This window comes from Gavia stellata, chromosome 13 (genome assembly GCF_030936135.1).
Source record: "Gavia stellata isolate bGavSte3 chromosome 13, bGavSte3.hap2, whole genome shotgun sequence".
In the NCBI taxonomy this organism is placed as follows: domain Eukaryota; kingdom Metazoa; phylum Chordata; class Aves; order Gaviiformes; family Gaviidae; genus Gavia; species Gavia stellata.
The window spans coordinates 13,339,587-13,359,049 of record NC_082606.1 but is presented as its reverse complement, the minus strand read 5'-3'; the positions used below and the strand labels follow the sequence as shown (position 1 = coordinate 13,359,049).

At 36.0% G+C, this 19,463-nt stretch overlaps 1 protein-coding gene across 2 annotated transcripts; it reads left to right on the top strand.

Annotated features, from left to right (window-relative positions):
* The first annotated feature begins 372 nt into the window (after window positions 1-372).
* Window positions 373-19,455, top strand: USP8 (ubiquitin specific peptidase 8). Of its 2 annotated transcripts, XM_009817605.2 has the most exons (20): window positions 373-562; window positions 2,602-2,772; window positions 3,445-3,589; window positions 4,083-4,168; window positions 6,768-6,912; window positions 7,533-7,590; window positions 8,182-8,326; window positions 8,597-8,759; window positions 9,953-10,097; window positions 10,303-10,523; window positions 11,669-12,265; window positions 13,548-13,637; window positions 14,252-14,332; window positions 14,731-14,993; window positions 15,592-15,804; window positions 16,325-16,535; window positions 16,852-17,088; window positions 17,617-17,759; window positions 18,126-18,258; window positions 18,492-19,455. In XM_009817605.2, exons 2-20 carry the CDS (start codon window positions 2,669-2,671, stop codon window positions 18,675-18,677), a joined length of 3,366 nt encoding a protein of 1,121 aa, XP_009815907.2. In that variant the 5' UTR covers window positions 373-562; window positions 2,602-2,668; the 3' UTR covers window positions 18,678-19,455. The 2 variants fall into 2 exon arrangements, with proteins under 2 accessions (XP_009815907.2, XP_059680180.1); XM_059824197.1 differs by lacking the exon at window positions 13,548-13,637.
* The last annotated feature ends 8 nt before the right edge of the window (window positions 19,456-19,463 follow it).

Below are 19,463 nucleotides of genomic sequence, written 5' to 3'. Positions count from 1 at the left end.
TTGCCTTCCGTTAAATGGTTCATCTTCCACATAATCACGTTTTTTTTTCCTCTTACGCACACAGACACAGTAATGTTATATTCATGTCTTTTTCAAATGACATTTAGTTATAATATTCTGTCAGAACACAACCAAATGCTGCCACTTAAGATTAAGAAAATACTGGTTACATAACAGAGCAAACATTGAAGATATATTTGGAAAGGACTTAGCTTCAAAGAAAAAGTCTATTTACAGTTCCAAGGGGAAAAAAAAGGCAAGGTAAAGACATGCTCTGAAGGCAGGATTAGACAAGCAATGCTAAAATCTTAGTAAGAGTGAAGCTTTTCTTTGTAATTCTGCGAGGTTGTAAAAAGTACGTCTTTGTTTTAGGCAAAAAAGCTTTTAGGTTGGAAAGGTCCTTTACTTCGGGGCAGGGCGTGTGTCTGTGTTTTGTTTCTACTGAATGCAGTTGTTCTAATGAATTTTCTGCCTTGTTTTCAGCACCAAAATATCTCCCTGAAAATTAAAGTGGAACATAAGACACCTTATATGAGGAAGACAATGTTTTAAGATGAGTGGGGTATGGGATATATTATTAATTTTATGTATTAAAATCAGTATTTAAGGACGTTATTATGACTTCCTAGAATTATCTGAAAATTAGTCTCCTAAGGAAGGATTTTTGACAAGTTTATCAACTTTGAAAAGTTGCTATGCAATTGGAAAATTAGCAAGTACAGCATCTGTGTTTAAGCAGTAAGTTACCTAGCTGGATATTGTTTAGTCTGACCTTGACAAGCCAGACCTTAAACCAAAGACATGTCATTAGACATGTATCGTATCTTATTTTTGCATTTATTTCCAACATAGACTTACCAAAGATTTGGGTTAACTTAGTGTCTTTATTTGATAACCAGCTCCTACACCAAGAACAGTCAACCTAGGGATACTATAAATGCAGTGATACTTCAAAGAATAACAGCTATGTGCCATGGGAGGGGATCACGTTCCATCTCTCGGCTTCTCATTCTTGGCTGCACACACCAAGTGCTCTCCTTGCACAAGATGTGTAGCCATTCTGCCTCTTCAGCAAGCTGAATTGGCTCAATAAGAGGTTGGACAAGCATGAGAAAGAGGGAGGGAAATCAGGACCACCTCATTTGGCAGCAGTCAGCTACAGATCAACTCAGTTCTGTGAAACTTCACTCCCACTCCGAGGTCACTGGCTGATGGTTTTTTGGTCACACTTGTCCCCCTGATCATCACCTTGAGGGTGGAAGGGAAACGCCCTACCTTCATCTCATTAAAGGCCACGTGGGTTTTCACTACTAGGAAATAATTTATTTGTTGGGATCATTTGAGCGTCTTTCTTCTAATTAGTTCCTCTTGATTTCTTCGGTATTGCTAGCACCTTAATGTCTCACCGCTTGAGAGCGAGCTCAATTCCTCCCCTGCCACCACCCAGGGCTAAAATAGCTTACCGTGTATTAGATTCGAAGATTTTTAGCTAGACTATACATATGAGACTTAATGGACTGCTCTATGCAGAATATTAGATGAGATGATGTAATAGTAGTCCCTTCTGGCCAAACTCTGCTTAACTATATCATGGCTACCTGGAGAGCACTTCCAAATGAAAGCAGAAAGACAACAACACTGAGGAGTTTAAGACCTACAGTACGTCCAAGAAGTTTCAAGTTGACTTTAACAGTAGGAACCTTCCTTTTCTCAGCGTGTCTCTTACCAAGACATTAGAAGTCACACTTCCATGGGTGTAGTGTGTATTTGCAGAGGTTTGTGCTAAGGTAGCGATAAAATAATTATACATTACTAATTTCAGAGTACAAAGTAGTCAGCTAATTTTTCGTAATATACTATACTTACTGGTATAATAGTTGAACAAGTTTGCTGGATATGATTATTTTGAACATTCTTAAGTCAGCATTTCTTTTCTTATTATTTTCTTATTCTTCTGTTAGCAACATATTGCTAACATTCTTGATAAATTACCCAGAGTGGTTTCATGTCATTCTGTCACTTTGGGAGGATTAGTTTACACTGTTGTTTGCATCAGTAATACTTAGAACTGATACAAGAGGACCCTTATGGATAATTAACATTTAAATAATTGCAGTTTAAGCAGCTACATTATTCTTCTAAGTTCTGGCAAAGAAGTTTTCTTTGACTTCTGGAAATACTTTTTTCCTTTTATGCTTGTATTACAAATAATTGCCCTGAATAAGTGACAATTTTTTTCTTTTTGCTTTAAATATATATATATCTCTCTTTCTATGTAAGTAATTCTGGCTTAATAGTAGTAATATAGATCAATATCCAAGACATAGGTGTATTGATAAGTACTGATGCTGTAATATTTTGCCAGATTGTAGTGGACCAGATCAGGTACTACAGCTCCAATTCATTACTTACAATTAAATTACATTTAGAATTTTTCATTATAACTTAATCTTTTAACTGCATAAATTCCAGATTGTTTTATACTCATGCTAATTCACATAAAGTGAGATAGATTAGGTAATAACCCCATACAGGTAACTATAAATGCATTAAGAGTCATTGGAATATAATTGAGTTCTCCCTACTTTTTCCCCCCCCCAGAAAAATATTGATAGAGACTTCTAAGAAGCCGTACCATCCTAGACAGGACGTAAGTAACAACATTAACATGCCTGCTGTGGCATCTGTACCTAAGGAGCTATATCTCTGTACTTCATTGAAAGATCTCAACAAGAAGACAGAAATAAAACCTGAAAAGACAAGTACAAAGAGGTATATATATTTTAGTTGATTTTGGATTAATATTAGAAGTATTAGTGCTACTCTGCTGAGCAGGTTCCAGAACAACTATGTTGTGGATCTAAATTTCCTCAATTGTTTTGTTAGATATAGAATCTTTGATAGTCTTATGTATAGATCTGTCAACTATCACATCGGATATGCTTACTTTCTACAAAAGGCAACTTCACACTGCCAAAACATGACTCGGACAGAGCACAATGCCCATGAAAATTTTGTACTTTGAGAAAAGGCTGCATAAATGCAAATTCCTAAAAATGATAAAAAGTTTAGCAAATGTGTGAATAGCAAATATTTTGCCTTTAGCATTTTTAGACAATCAGCAATTTCATTTTATTATGAATTAGTTTTTTCCTCAAAAATATTATTTTTGGAAGGGAAAAGTACTTTTTTCTGTATCTCAGTATGCTATTTCATTATGGAAGATTTTATATAAGGCTAGTAAACAAACTAGCAAAGAGAAACATTATTTGGAGGATCATGATTATAATTCATATTTAATTAAAGCCTTATATTAAGATGGTAAAATCAAATGCTTAATACCTGGGCAGAGGCTGTGAACACTTAACATGGCATCTGGTAATGAAAAGGTGTTTGGGGACAAGTCAACAATCACATGCTTTAATCTTCTTTTTTTGATTTCAGTTATGTGCAGAGTGCCCTTAAGATTTTCAAGGCAGCGGAGGAAAGCAGATTGGACCGAGATGAAGAAAAAGCTTACATCCTATATATGAAATATGTGACTGTTTATAACTTTATTAAAAAGAGACCTGATTTTAAGCAGCAACAGGTATAAAAGCTTTCTGACTGACCTTTTCTGCATTGGTAGAAGTATTAACAGTACAGAGAATTACACTAATGCACATTCAAAGGATTACACTGGTATTAAGTAAACTGTCTCACTTAGGATGATATTTTTTCCTTCCTATTTTTGGCAAGTCTATTGTTAACTGCTTTTACAGTTTGCCTTTAAAACACATAAGGTATATAAATCGTCAGATCTGTGAATATTTTTTCAGGGAAAGGTATTCCTGTCAACTTTCCCATTCATACTTTTTTTGATGCAGTTGCCTTTCCTAGCCTTTATTTATTAGTGCTATGGAACAATTTTACTTACAAACTCATGTTTGAGAGGAAAATATTTTGATCCAAAACAGTTCCTTGTGTTGGCATTAATATCATTATAATACCAATTCTGTGTACATTAGCAGCTCTTGATATGCATGGGAGTAGGCATTATTAAGCTGTACTATTAATATGTGGGGTGATGCTTGTAATTCTAGGATTATTTTCATTCAATTCTTGGACCTACAAATTTAAAAAAAGCTATTGAAGAAGCTGAAAGACTCTCGGACAGCCTTAAACTCAGGTACGTGAAAATAGTTAATGGATAAGGTATTATTCATTATACCTGAAGCCTGTAAATGTGCAATTGCAGGTTTTTATGCTATTTACTAGTAAGGGATTGCACTTGAGTGGACCTTACATACCCCAAAACTTAAATTGTTTATCCACAAAAGTCTGTTATTAGAGATAATTTTCATCATCACATCCTCCAATAACTTGCCACTGTATACATTGTCTCTAATTCTTGGTGACTGTGATTAGTTGATATTGTCTCCTATTTCTATTTAATGACTAATAAAAAGAAACCACAAGATAGAAACTATATATACACTAGAGATGATCAAGAGCCATTTCCTCCTTACCCTTTTCATCATAAGGTCATCTGAAACCAAATATACTAATGAATGTTTCTTATATTTACGTAGGTTAAAAAGTCCTCCTAGTGTGTATTTAGTTTACACTAACAGAACACATTGTTGATTCTTTAGCTAGCTGCTGCACCTTTTCTCTACCTCTGCGACATGCAGACATATATATGGAAATGCATAGTTTTGCCAGTATGTAACTGAGCTGATGCTAACGGGCTTTTGGGTTGCTCATTTGCAACAGTTAAGTTACATGCCTTTGTGCCATAAGCCACGAAATTGTGTTGGTAAGAAGTTGTAAGGTGATACTTAGTGCAGTATATCTTGCTTCCAGCATTATCTGCTTCTGCATCCTTAGCGATTATCTTTCTCACCCTTTTAACTCTTTCCCTTCAGCTAGGCACATTTCCTTTCCCTTCCCATGTCGCCTGCCTGCCCTCTGTCCCCCCCCTGCCTCCCCAGTATTATTGTGAAAGCACCCTTTGAATTACTTAATCCATAAAGTTAGTTCAGGTGAACAAGGAAATAAGAGTGTAGTTACACATATGTGGAAAGAGACTTTCCAAAGTCTCATGATACCATGCATGAAACAATCTTTACATTTTCTTCATGTTTAGTTAAGAGTCTTATAATTCAACAGAGCTACAAATTCACTGTAAGAATAAACACTGATAGAGTTGTAGAAAACGAAAATTGTTTGGAGACTTATTGTTGAGTAACTTGTGGCTTTTTACAAAAGGAACAGAGTTTTGAAAGTTGACACAATTAATAAATTCCAACTACTCTGGGCAAAATGTATATTTATTTAAAGAGAATACAAATGAAACATGACTCCTCTGTAACTACAGAAGTGGTTTCAGGGAAATTATTTGTATAATGTCTTCGCCAGGAAGTAGGCCAGCAGATAGCTTAAATACTAATTGTTAACTAAAAGTGGAGCTGCTGAAACATCATTTGTATAGGAGCGGGAATACCTACATGAATGACCTACTATGTGCTTCAAAGGCATAAATGGGAAATTGATGGGCAAATATTCCATATTGACTGAATGAAATTAAAATCTGAAGTATGCTTTAGTGCTGTTAACTCCAAACGAGAACAAAATGCTCTATTCTAACTTTGTCAAATCAAGAAGCCTGTTTAAAAAATAAAATTAACAGGCTTGCAGCCTCCTTCCTATTAATGGCCAATTAGTGGCATAGATTTTGAGGCAGAATTTGATTTAATGATCTAGTTTATTAACACAGTACTCCTGATATGACATAGAGCTGTATTGTGGTTATTTTAATCATGATAAGGCAATATCTGATTAAAATGAGCAATTTCTAGTACAGTTGAGTGTTCATGTTTCACTGCTTGGTTCAGTCATCAAAATTGTTAGTTCAAAACATTTTTCTTTTTATGGATCACTAGTAACCCTTAAGCTTCTCAGTTACATTAAACGTAATGTAATGCTATTTAACAGTGATGTAACTATACAAACCTGCAGTTGGTGATCTAAAAGCTGGAGTTTGGAGGCCACCAGTTTACAAAATTGTGATTGTCCTTACAACTGCAAAAGGCTGGGAGGTTAATTCTGAAGTCCAAGGCTTTATGAAAGGACAGCTGTATGCAAGACCTAGGTCCACCAAAGCTCTTGAGTATACGTGATTCTTGCATTGACTTCACTGTAGCCCCAGTGTTTGAAACAAACAGGAGGGACACAGGTGAGGACATAACTATTATAAAGTCAGCTTACATCGTGAAGGTGACTGCTTCCAAATAGGTAGTTCTGATCTGACTTCTCAGAAAAAGGAAATTTAGGTAACTGAGCTAACTTATTCCTGTTATTGTTAGCTCTGTTGCAAAACCAAAAAAAATACCTAGGATCATTGTTACAATATATTGAAGTTCACCCATAAGTCACCAATACTTACTCTTTCCTCTACAAAATGAAAGACCTATTACATTTAGTGACACCATAGCTAAGCATGACCCCTGGTTTAGAGAAAAAACTTAGCGTTAAGAGCAGTAGCTATGAAACAGGACCCAAAACAGGAATTAAGAAAACCAACCCAAGAGTGGGAGAAATAATATCATGCAGTCACAGAGGAAAATGGGCTTTGTTGGAAATACAAAGATTGACAATACTTTAACTTTTTTTAAATTTTAAATACTTTTCCTCCTGAAGACTTGATGATTCTAATGTTAATTATCCAAGGCTAGCCAATAATGCAATATTGAAAAAAAAAAAAAGCTTTTTTCCCCCCCCAATAGATATGAGGAAGCTGAAGTTCGGAAAAAACTTGAAGAGAGGGACAGACAAGAGCTGCAGAAAAAGCAAGAACCAAAAGATGATGGAAAGAGTTCAGCCAAAAACTCCTCAGAAAGTGCTGTGGATTCCAAAGGAAAAAGCCAAAGGGTAATTGAAGATGTTTACAAACTCTCTAATTCAGTCTAAACATACAGTTTTAATCTAGCATTTGATCTCTACTAGTAGCTATTTCCAGCTCAGAATCATGTTTTTTAAAATTAGTTTACAATCCCCATAACCCTTCTGTGAAATTTCTTTGGAAGATGTTGAGTCCTACCAACCTCTCAAGTCGTAAGATAGACTAGTTTTTTTGTGAACTCAAATTCTATTTTATGATAGAACTAGCTAGTGTAAGAAACCCAAGGTAATGATGATAAACCAATGTTACGGATAACATGTCTCCTCTTTATGAGAGCTGACTTTTCAGCAATAGTGTGGAAAGAAACTTAGTTCTCTGCAAATGCTTTATGAATTTCATCTAGCAGATGATGCTGTCCTAGGTTGTATTGCCTTTTTAACTGTTTTCTGTCTAGGTCGGGCAGCAACTTTTGTATCCTTTTAGTACATCTGTCAACACATCTTTAATGAAGCTTCCTTTTTCTACGTTTCTTCCTGTGGCTTACAGTCTGACCAACTTCCTTCAAGCTCTATGAGAGTCAGTGTCTGTTGGCCCCCTTTGTTCTGAGTATTAGATATTAAACTAACTTTTTTTTCCCCTTACAACACAGATTAATGGTGAGAGGAAGCATTCACTGGAAAGAAAGGATCAGTCTGACAGTCTGAGTGGTAAGAGATGCAATGTTCACACAGGTGTGAAAAAGGTCTCCATATACCTATGCACCTTAAAGGAACTGCAGCTGCTTAAGTGATAGGAGTTATTTCACAGTCAGAGTATTTTGTTGACATTCTTTGTCTCCTCAACTGCTAAGAAAAAAATTGAGGCAAGGCTGAAATGTGTCAGCTTTCTCAGTTAAATAAGAAAATTCTCCTTTCCCTTACCAACCTTCTGGTTTTTGTTCCTGTAATAAACATGTGACGACGTTCTTTAGAGTTCTTCACTGGAGAGGAACATCTGCAGTATGTAGTTTACAAATGCTTGCCTATATAGCTTGATTTAAATGAGACCACAAAAAGTTAAAACTAGTTTATCACTGAAGTGTTGGACTATTGTCTAATTCAGCAGATAAGGTGCTAATCACTACAGTAGTAGGAGCAAAAGGGCCAGTGTGTTTATTTTCTAGTGTCTCATTTCCATGATTTCTGGGACTTTTCTGTTGTTTCATCTGTTTGCAGTCTTGATTGCACCAGTCAGATGTGATCATAGCTATCTCCATTTATCATGTAGCTTTTTGCATCTAATAGCTTCTGTATTTCAAGGAGCAGTCACAGCTGAGAAACTGTTTGCAATGATGTCGGACAAAAATATTGAATTGATTATAATGGATGCTCGAAGATTGAAGGATTATCAGGAATCCTGTATTCCAAGATCTATCAGTGTCCCAGAAGAAGCTATCAGTCCTGGGTATGAAATAACATTAAATGATAGTGAAATAGTTAATTTTATAAAGTGACTGAGATAAGATTATATGCCTTTAAAGCTTGTACACTCAGGTTCGGAGTCCCTGATATATAGAAGTGGGTGAGACTTATCTGGACAGCTCTGTTCTTGCATGTACTGACTTCAAGCCAGAGCATATATATTTTATCCAAGCACATAAACATAATATGGATTATATATTGTACAAAATGTTACGTGTATATTTGCCTTTAAATGCATGATAATACATTTCAGAGTTACTGCAAATTGGATTGAAGCTAGACTCCCAGAGGATTCTAGAGATCCATGGAAGAGGAGAGGATACTTTGATTATGTTATACTGCTAGACTGGTCTAGTTCTGCCGAAGACTTAAAGCTGGGAACAACTCTTCAGAGCTTGAAAGACGCACTTTTTAAGGTTGGCAAGTTTTACGTTTTATATTAATTCATCTCAATAAATAAGAAGGTCTTAAGGCACCTGTAATTACAAAGTACATGGAAGACTTATTGACACTTTAGGCAAACACTAGGTAGTCTGAAGTTTCACGTTCCCATGCTTGTGCTTTAGTAGAGGACAGTATAATTTATTAAATAGGTAAACAGCAGAACGATTCAACTCCCCTCCTCAACAGCTAGCTCATAAACTTAGAGTTCTTGGAGTTATTTGGGAAAGTACTTAGTACTGTTTGCCAGAAACATTGTCACCCTCTTTCCTGTATTAGCAACTGCAATTTCTTACTTGTGGAAGCTGGCTGGCCACCTGCATAGGCAGGCTAAAGAAGGGTAGCTTCTTTGCAGTCCTATCAGCCAGGGACTTTCTAGAACGGAGAAGTTTTGTTGAAGAAGATCCCAGAAATATTTTGAGCATGGTTAACTTTTGTGCATTATTGAAAACAACTTTTAGAAACATGAATTTAAATTTGAGTTTCATCAGTGCAAAGAGCTTATAGACTCAGTATTAAGCAGATGCTCAACATTTTCAAGTCAGAACTCTGGCTATGGCTATGTTGTCCCTACCCTTTATATAGGTGGCTCTTGTGAAAGACTGCACATCTTTCTGTTACATAAGCATTCAAGACTGGGGTTCAGAGATAGTTCAGGTAGTTCCTACTGTTTATTGCTTTACAGAATATTCTCTGAACCTCTGTGCCTTGCTCATGTTCTAATACTGAGGACCTCAGGAAGAGGCCAGTCTGGAGCCTGAACTCTCAAGGGTTTTTCAGAAAGTTAATGTTACGCTTTCTAAAGCCAATGCTCCTAATCACTCAGTAAACTTATCAGATAAGAAACTGAAGCAAATACTACAATAAAGATATTTTTCTACATGGAGGATCGTTACCTGAAGTAATAGTGATTCTTTTTGTACTGGAAATATTCACACCCTGTTGTAGGTAGAGCTAGGAGCCTCCCTATGTTGGGCATTCTCCAAACACAAATAATGTTTCCTGTTCCCTAAAGGGTTTTTGCAGCCTGTTTAATTCTTATTTAAAAATATCAGAAATAACCTTCTAATGTAGTGACTAGACACAGAAATTTCAACAACACTGTTAAGATGTAAAAGTTTCTTTCCTATTTTTAAATCATTTAATTTCAAACTTTTTTTTCTTATAGTGGGAAAGCAAAACTATACTGCAGAATGAACCTTTAGTTCTAGAAGGAGGTTATGAAAACTGGCTCCTTTGTTTTCCTCAGTACACAACAAATGCTAAAGTAACTCCACCCCAACACAGCAGGAGTGAAGCAGTGACTGTTTCTTGTAAGTATAAAGGATGACCCCTCCTCCCCCTCAAGTGTTTATAATTACTGGATGTATCTTGAATTCATTAAAATATGTTTGGGATAGCCTTGTTCTGGGCTAGAGCTTCTATCTAAGTTTTGGGGTCTGGTGGAACATGGGGGTTATTTTGCTTTTGTGTTTTTAAGAACTCTCTCATGCTTCCCTCCTCTCCCCGCTCATAAAGTGGATTTTACATATCCATCTCTGGAAGAGCCAGCTCCTGTTCCACCTATTGTTGCTCTAAAGCCATCTCCAACAGAAGTGATTGAAAATGAAGAAATAGGAGATAATTTGGAAGAGAGACTAAAATCACTTAACAGACCAAATGTACAGGATGCTTCTGTTCCAAAATCTGACAGTTCATTTGTAGTTAATCCAGTACTGATTACAAGAAGTATCCCTGAGGTAAGCTCTGTTTTCTTTTTTCAGCATTAGTATATGGTTACTCTACTAGAGACCCACCGCACGCAGAAGCCTAAATCCACAAAGAAATGTACTCAGTATTTAAGGCTTGTACGCAAGTATATTGGTACAGAGACTATTGGTGGTCTGTGAAGCCATCATAACTACTCTACAGAATTTTATGCAACTGAATATGCTTAACATAATTGCAGAACTTTTCATGAGTATTTTGTTTTAAGTACCTGAGAAACTGAAGGTCAGCAATTGATCATTAATTTAGAAAGTCTATAAGCAAACTCTCCTATTGAAAACATACATATGAGGAAATATAGGGAGGGCAGTTAGGCCATGGCTTACCTTGGCTATTCCAAAGGTCTGCTTTCTAGCAGTTTTATCTTCCTTCAAATAAAAAAACCATTTAGGTGGCTTGTCACTCTTGGCCCAGTAGTGAGAGTATACAGATTTGTTTCTTCCTTTCATGGGGATAAAACTTTCTAAAGACACCTTTGGAGAGTCCTTGCACTAAAATAATGTTTTCCTTAGGAGACAGGGCTAAAGTAAAAATCTTCCCTTTCACCTTCTAGATACTGCCTTTAATACAGATTTCAGCCAAGGGACCCTCAGCTGTAAAAAAAAAAAAAAAAAACCCGTATTTCTGTTCTTTCCTGACCTAGACTAGCTTTTATTTCTTCAGAACTTCCACTCCAGCATCAAAACCAACTTGCTGTCCTAGGTTTGAGCATAAGCCATTCTTAAATACCTCTTCCCATGAAGCAGATCTGCCTTTGTCACATGCTCTGTCACATGATTGAGAGTGCCAAGCCCAGTGTAGGTTGCCTGATTACCCTAAAATGTTCACCTTTGAAAGCTTGAAAATAAAGAGTTGTAGTAATCAGCGCTTAATGCTGTCCTTATGGTTCTGTAGGGCTTGTTGATTCTTATTTCACATCTGGAAGTTAAGTGATTACCTACTTCTACTAACAAGCACTTTGAATTACCAGGTTTAATGAAATTGAAAGTTCACTATCTCTCTGGCAGAAGTCAACTTTATATAATCTTTATTCTCTTATAAATCTCATTTAGAAAAAGCTTAGCTAACAGAGCAGTAATAGCTATAGTGAATTGTTGTGCCACACTTTGTGTTACAGGTTGATCGTACTAAAAAGCCTTCACTGAAAACCCTTGATGATAACAGACCAAAATCTGAAAGTACTGTCAGTGACAGCCAGCCTGTTGAGAATGGAGGAATAGTTCCGGACCGGTCCACAAAGCCATTACGTGATGGAAAGAGCATTCTGACAGAAGAAGAAAAAAGTCGTGTACATGCAGAAACTGCCGCTCTGTTAGAGAAAAGCAGACGGGAAAAAGAACTTCGTGAGAGGCAACAAGAAGAACAGAAAGAGAGACTTAAGCGAGAAAAAGAAGAACAAGAACAAAAAGCAAAAGAACAACAGAAAGAAAAGGAACACAAAGAAAAGCTACAGCAATCTAAAGAGGACAGAGAACAGAAGGAGAGGGATGAACAAATAAAAAGAGAACAGGAAGAAAAGGAGCAAGAAAGAGCACGCAAAGAAGCAATAGAAGCAAAAAAGCAAAATAAAAATGATTTAGGAAGCAGTGATGGAAAAAGGATTGAGATTGACAAAATATCTATGGAAGAAAGAGAAAAGGGAACTCGAACACCAGAAATGCAGAGACGGGCACTGGGTGATGCATCTCAGACCTTTGTGGCTGTTTCAGGCAAGGTTAGTGAAAAAGAGAAAATCATCACCAAATGTGGAGTAATTATTCAGGATGATTCGTGAGTGCATACATATCTAAAAATTTTAAATAGATCATTGGATTTTTATTTAGGCCATTTTTACATAAACTTAGAGGAGAAAGTTAAAACCAAGACAAAGATTTTTTTTTTTTTTGGCAATACAGCCTCGATTCTTGCTTGTAGGTGGGCAGCATGGAATCCCCACAGGATAACAAAACTTGCCACTGACATGGAGCTAGAAGGGATGGTTCATAGGCTGCAATCCTCTATTTCAAAATTAGAGGCATGGAGACATTTTCTCTTGTACCAGCCCAGTACTGTATATTATACTGTTTTAACACATGCTAGGGACAGAATTACATTATCATAACAAACTCTTTAGTGCCCCCAGCTGCATAAACGCTGATATAACAGGATTTTGTTGACTGACATAGGAAGTAAAGCAGTACCCTAATCTAGTATTTTCACTGAGAACAGTCCAGTTCCAGCTCTTTTTTGGGTGGGGAGGGTTTGCAGTTCCTTCTTTCCTCAGATTCTTGAAAAAAAATTGCAAAATTTCTGAGAGTGTAAAAATCATCCGATCATGAAACAGGAGCCATTTGTGAAGTGGCGTTAATAATGGAACAGTTGTCTTGAAAACCATTTCTTAAGAACGTGCATTAGGATATTGTTCTATCTCTTTGCAACTTCAGTTGTTATTTGACCAAACTTTGATGCTTGTGTAATGCAGATGCACAAGGAATCCAAAATAAGTCTTCCTGGGCAACCTTAGCACAGTCATTCTTGAGCTTTTGTTTGACGGACAGAGCAACATACTCCCAAAATGACTGCCCATGATAAAATAAATTCATAATGTTGGCTTCACAATTTGCCTTTTTCACAGAGAGGCTCTGTCACAGTGAGAAGTAAAAGGGGAAAAGGCTTTCATTTAAAAGCAGATTGTAAAACCCACAGCTTTTAGGGGGGGAGAGTAGTGTAGGTGGAACTTCCGCACTTCATTTCTGAGCTCTTGAAACTACATAACAGACTGTCTTATGTAATACAACATTCAGCTACAAAAGCTATCCCAGCAAATTGCCTATAGTATAGACTAGGCAGAATAAACATGTTGTATAGATACCTGCTCTAACCACTTCGTTGTGGCACATGCATTTCACAACCAAAAAAGAAAATATAACTCTGCTTTTCGCCTATTTTGCTTTATCAGCATTCTTTACTGACATTGCAGATGAAAATTGAAAGCCTTCTCTCAAAATCTTTTGCAGCAAACTGGGGTTAAAGGACAACCAGACAGTGGAGCTCAAAAGCCAGGACCCCTTAGAGAGGATTCTGAACAAGATACTGAAAGACTTAAAGTAAATACAATGTGTTGTATGTAGCCAAAACCAATCAAGCGCAGATGCTTTATGATTGTGATATTATGTTAAATTCCACCTCATTTCAATTTTTAAAGTCATCATCTTAAGAAAAGACTATGCCATGTTTACAGCTGTTTGTTTACTTTTTTCATTTGTCATATTCATTTGAAAAAATATTTGAAACTTTCACTAGAAATCTTCATGTGTTTCTGATGGCATTAACAAGCATTCCACACTTGTTCGTCATCTCACACGTACTCCTTCGCATACCAGTTTGAAAGGGAGACGAGATCATCCATATGTGTTTGAGAAGCACATATTCCTAATAAAGTAGCTGCTTTAGGGAAAAAATTGAGTATTCAGACCTTTGTGAGACTGAATTGTCCTTTTTTTTTCTGGAGCGTGTCAACAAATGGGTTTTGTTTAGATCGAGCGATACAAAATAGTAGTACTATATTACTGTAAAAATAAATTGTATTTCCAGCTATAATCAAGAATTTCTTATTGAACTGTTTTGCATTAAATAATGTAACTATATAGGGAAGGTCACAAGCAGCTTGCTGCTCTGCATAAGTAACTATACGTACCTCACATTTCTGTTTATTTATTAGTCTCAGCGGGAGCCATTAATGAGAGCACGAAGTGAAGAAATGGGAAGGATAATACCAGGACTGCCTCCAGGCTGGGCAAAGGTAACTCTAGCCTGATGTTATAATCAAGTTGCCGTGTGCAGTTTTGTAATGCATTTCAATGGTGTCTTATTTCGAAGTTAGATAATTTTATTTTTTATTTTTTTCCCCTCTTCAACTTCCACACAGTTATTTTCTGAATTTTAACATTATTTGCAGTGAAACTAGGAGAACTCATTTACCGTTTCTGGTACTAAGCAGTTGCTGTTTAATATGCATTTTGGTGAAAGTAGTGTCTTCCAGTAAATTTAATCCATTAAGTATCGAGGCCAGTCATGACAGTTAATGTCTCAATGTTTGAAAAACTCATGTGCTGTTCTTACAGTAGTTTAAAAATAGGTAAGTAAGTTAATGATGGAATTTTACTTGTTTTTGAAACAATTTGTTTTTTTCCCCCCAAGTTTCTGGATCCAATCACTGGAACCTTTCGTTACTATCACTCGCCAACAAATACTGTTCATATGTATCCACCAGAAATGGCTCCTTCATCCACTCCTCCATCAACCCCTCCAACCCATAAACCCAAGCCACAGGTGACTGTTGAACGAGAAAGAGAACACTCCAAACTGAAGCGCTCCTACTCTTCCCCAGATATAACCCAAGCCATTCAGGAGGAAGAGAAGAAAAGAATTCCTGTGACTCCTGCAGTCAATCGTGACAATAAGTATGTTCAATAAGTTATACCACAACTTATGCGATGTGATAGCATATAGGACTTTCTTTGTGTCTAACCAGCTGAAATTCATTAATATTTTCTAAGTAGGTTTGCATTCTTTTGCAAGAGTGATAGACTTAAACTTCATTGCTAATAGTTCAATGTATAGGGCAGTTATCTTTTGAGAATTAATGTAATTGTTATATATTAACATTCATCTCAGAGGTAACAGTAATTGGACAATAGTTGCTTTTTAAGGAATGGTATTTGTGTTAACATATTAAATGCCAGTCTTCTGAAAGCTTGTGAAATGCAGACTTTTCAGTTTTTAAACTAGGTTAAATCAACAGCTAATTCTTCATCTGTGAATACATAAAAAAAAAAAAACTACAACAACTGATGGAGCCTATAGCTCAGCCTCATTATAGGCCAGTGTATATGGCTTTCTCACTGTTGCGTTGACTGGTCTTTGGTATCTTAAATGATGGCATTTGGTGATGTCTTGTGCCAGGATATTTCATTCCCTGTGATGGAGGGTGGTTCTGTTGGCTTACGTGCACAGCCTTGTCAAGTCTGAGACTCCTAAAAAATATTTTCTTCCTTACAGACCAGTCTGTTACACTAAAGCAGAAATTTCAAGACTCTCTGCATCACAAATTCGGAATCTTAATCCTGTGTTTGGGGGATCGGGACCAGCTCTTACAGGACTTCGTAATCTAGGGAACACTTGCTATATGAATTCCATACTACAGTGTCTGTGCAATGCACCTCACCTGGCTGATTATTTTAACAGAAACTTGTATCAGGATGATATTAACAGGTAACAATCTCTTATTCTCATCCTTTAACTTATAATTGAAGGAAAAAAATCTGCCCTTAACATTGTTAATTCAAAAAAATTACTTAGTGCGGTTGGGGGAGGGTGTGCGTGTGTGTTTTTTTAAGTAAGAGACAAATGCTAACTTCTAAGTGTCTTGACATTTTCAAAATTTATGTGTGTGACAAAATAGGGTTTACTGGACAGTCTTAATTAAATTGTGCTTACCACACTCATAAATATAAGTGTACTAGAGCCTTCTAAAACCAAATAGAATATTTAAATAGCTGTTTACAAAACAAGCTGGGAGCAACTGTACCTTCCATCAGCCCAGTCTTGAATATTGAACCAAATTACAGTGGCAAAGTAGACAAAAATTTTAGCTTAGACTAACAACCAGTTTTTCTTGGTCAAAGAAATTACTTTGAAATTCGGATAACGTCTTTATTAACAATAATATTTTAAAAAAGAGAGTAATTTGAATGGCTCACTATTTTTTTTTCTTGTCTGTTTAATTGTATAGGTCAAATTTCCTGGGGCATAAAGGTGAAGTGGCTGAAGAGTTTGGTGTAATAATGAAAGCTTTATGGACAGGACAGTATAAATATATCAGTCCAAAAGACTTTAAAATTACAATTGGGAAGATAAATGACCAATTTGCAGGATATAGTCAACAGGACTCCCAAGAATTGCTTCTCTTTCTAATGGATGGCTTGCATGAAGACTTAAATAAAGTAAGCAATACACTGTCAGATGATCAAGAGAAACAAATTTTAAAAAGACCGTCTTAGTTCATAAGAAGATTATGTTATTGGAACCTCATATACAAGGAAATGCTAGTATTCAGAATTAAAGTACGAATTTATTTTGAAACAGTATAAGGTACTGAAGGAGTAATGGGAGAAGCTTAGCTAGATACAAAGTGGATGGCTACACTGCCATGTTTCAATATCCTTGCAAATATTCAATAGTATGCTTGCCTATAGATGAGACTTCCTATTTTTATATATGTTAATATATGGCTATGATATTTAAACTTCTGTTATCCAGGCTGACAACAGGAAAAGATACAAGGAAGAAAACAATGATCATCTTGATGACTTCAGAGCCGCAGAATTAGCCTGGCACAAACACAAACAACTCAATGAATCCATTATTGTGGCACTCTTCCAAGGCCAGTTCAAATCTACAGTGCAGTGTCTTACATGTCACAAGAAGTCTCGGACCTTTGAGGCTTTCATGTATTTGTCGTTACCACTTGCATCCACTAGTAAATGTACACTGCAGGTACGCTGGCACTAGACAGAAACAGTTCTTGAAGTAAAAACATTTCTCTGTGACTTGATTATGATGTTGCTTCTGCTCAGCCTCTTGCTGACGGAGTTGGTCAATACTCCAGCTTTATTTACACTAACCTGAAACATGAACATATGTGAGTCTTCATTATTTTTTTAGTTCTTCTAAAGTTTAAAAAAATTGTTCATTCCTTAAAAGGTTTAAAGTACAAGCAGGATGAAAATACTTAAGCCGCAGTAGTAGAAAAGACATGTATAGTATTTGTTTTTGTAGGTCATAGTATAAATTTTTTGTGTTTTTAAACAAAATATTGTAAGTATGTTTTGAAGGACTTGCAGCAGATTAATATACGCAGTAAAATTTACCTCCACACATGGATTTAACTCACTTTTCTTCATCTTTGTAAAACATAGTATGCAGATAATTGATGCAGGTCAACAACCAAATAGGAAACAGACATTTTTGCTACACTTGCATAAATACCTGCCCTTCAAAATCTGTGTATGTATTTTGTTTTAGGAATGCCTTAGGTTGTTCTCCAAAGAGGAGAAGCTGACTGATAACAACAGATTTTACTGTAGCCATTGCAAAACTCGGAGGGATTCTTTGAAAAAAATAGAAATTTGGAAATTACCACCTGTTCTTCTTGTGCACTTGAAACGGTAAGAGGAACGGTGATCAGTGAAAATTAATTAGGATGAAGTGACCAGGCTTTGATGGAAATTGATTGTTCCAGTGCAATAGCTAACCATGTTTAATTAGAGAAAGTTCTGGGTATATTTCCAGTCGTAATGTTGCAAGAATCTTTTTTTCATCTGACACCTGTTTTATTAGATGAAGCGCTTCTGCAAGTAATCTCTTTTCATTTGAGCTAAGAAACACATATGCAAGTATCAACAGAATTGGGGGCCAAATGCTTTAGTTGAGATCATGTCCTGGTTAAAAGCAGGGAAAACAAAACGTGCTTAACATTCTTAAATAGCTTGTGAACAACCTGTAACTAATAATGATGCTTTTTAATTCTCTAGATTTTCCTATGATGGAAGATGGAAGCAAAAGCTTCAAACTTCTGTAGATTTCCCATTGGAAACACTTGACCTTTCACAGTATGTCATTGGTCCAAAGAATAACTTGAAGAGATACAATCTGTTTTCAGTATCAGTAAGTAACCATGTCGCATTTCAAAGTTCAGCTGGTCTTTATGCCAAGACTTGGGTTAGCCTGTGTGGTTCATCTAGGTTTCCAGGCTGCTGACCTAGTTGCAGATTAAGCTGTATTCTAAAAAGAATGATTGGTATTTAGTAAAAAAGCTCACATTATAGTTTATTTCCCTAACCAGGGAAGAAAGGGCAGCTTTTGAGGCCATCAATTCTTTTCTTTTCTTATGTTTACAGAATCATTATGGCGGGTTGGATGGAGGGCATTATACAGCCTACTGCAAAAATGCTTCAAAACAACGCTGGTTTAAGTTTGATGACCATGAAGTATCTGAGATCTCAGCATCATCTGTGAAATCCTCAGCTGCATATATTCTCTTTTACACTTCTTATGAACAGCGAGCAGTGGATATGGCCACATAAAGTAGTGTGGGTTAAGGAAACTGGTTTTCTTTTTATAAGAGCAAAGTAGGTATGGGAATGCACATGAATATGCAAAACTATGACAAACATAGTGATACACAGATATGGGGATGGTTGCAGCAGCCTTTCTGCAAGCAAACTCTTTCTGGTCAGTACCAGTGCTTAAAATTAGAAGACTGATTAATAATGCTTGTGGTAATACTGCCATCTGTGAAACCATTTAAAAAGCATACTTGCATTACCATTTATTTAAAAAAACAGCTATATTTTTAGTCTGCTCCAAAATTAAATTCTAGCTTAGTCATCTGAGATCTATTAACAAGTAGTTTAAAATGTCTTAAAATCCCAAGGCATATCTTGATTTTTTTATTTTTTTTTTCTTTCACTGTTATGGCCTTTTCACATTTCTAACCTTAAGCTTGATTCTACTGTGAATACTCTAGAATGATGTAAACAGTTAGGAATGTAAGTGTACATATTGATTGCATACTTGCACATCAGAACTATGTATATAATAAAATGTTGTCCTTTTTGTGAGAATCTCTAAGACTCAGAGGATTGCGTTTATTTGCCAGCTCTAAGTAATTGCAACACTACTTAATAAAAAGCAGAGCTGTATTTTTTTTCTGTTAGCTTTTGTCAATATTTGTGCACTTCAGAGTTGTTATTCTAAACAAACAAGATTTTCCTTTTTAATTTTTTAATATAAATTTTCATGTACACATGCATTAAAAACCTTAATGAAGAAATGATTTAAATATATATCCTGTTAAATGTATGTTTGGG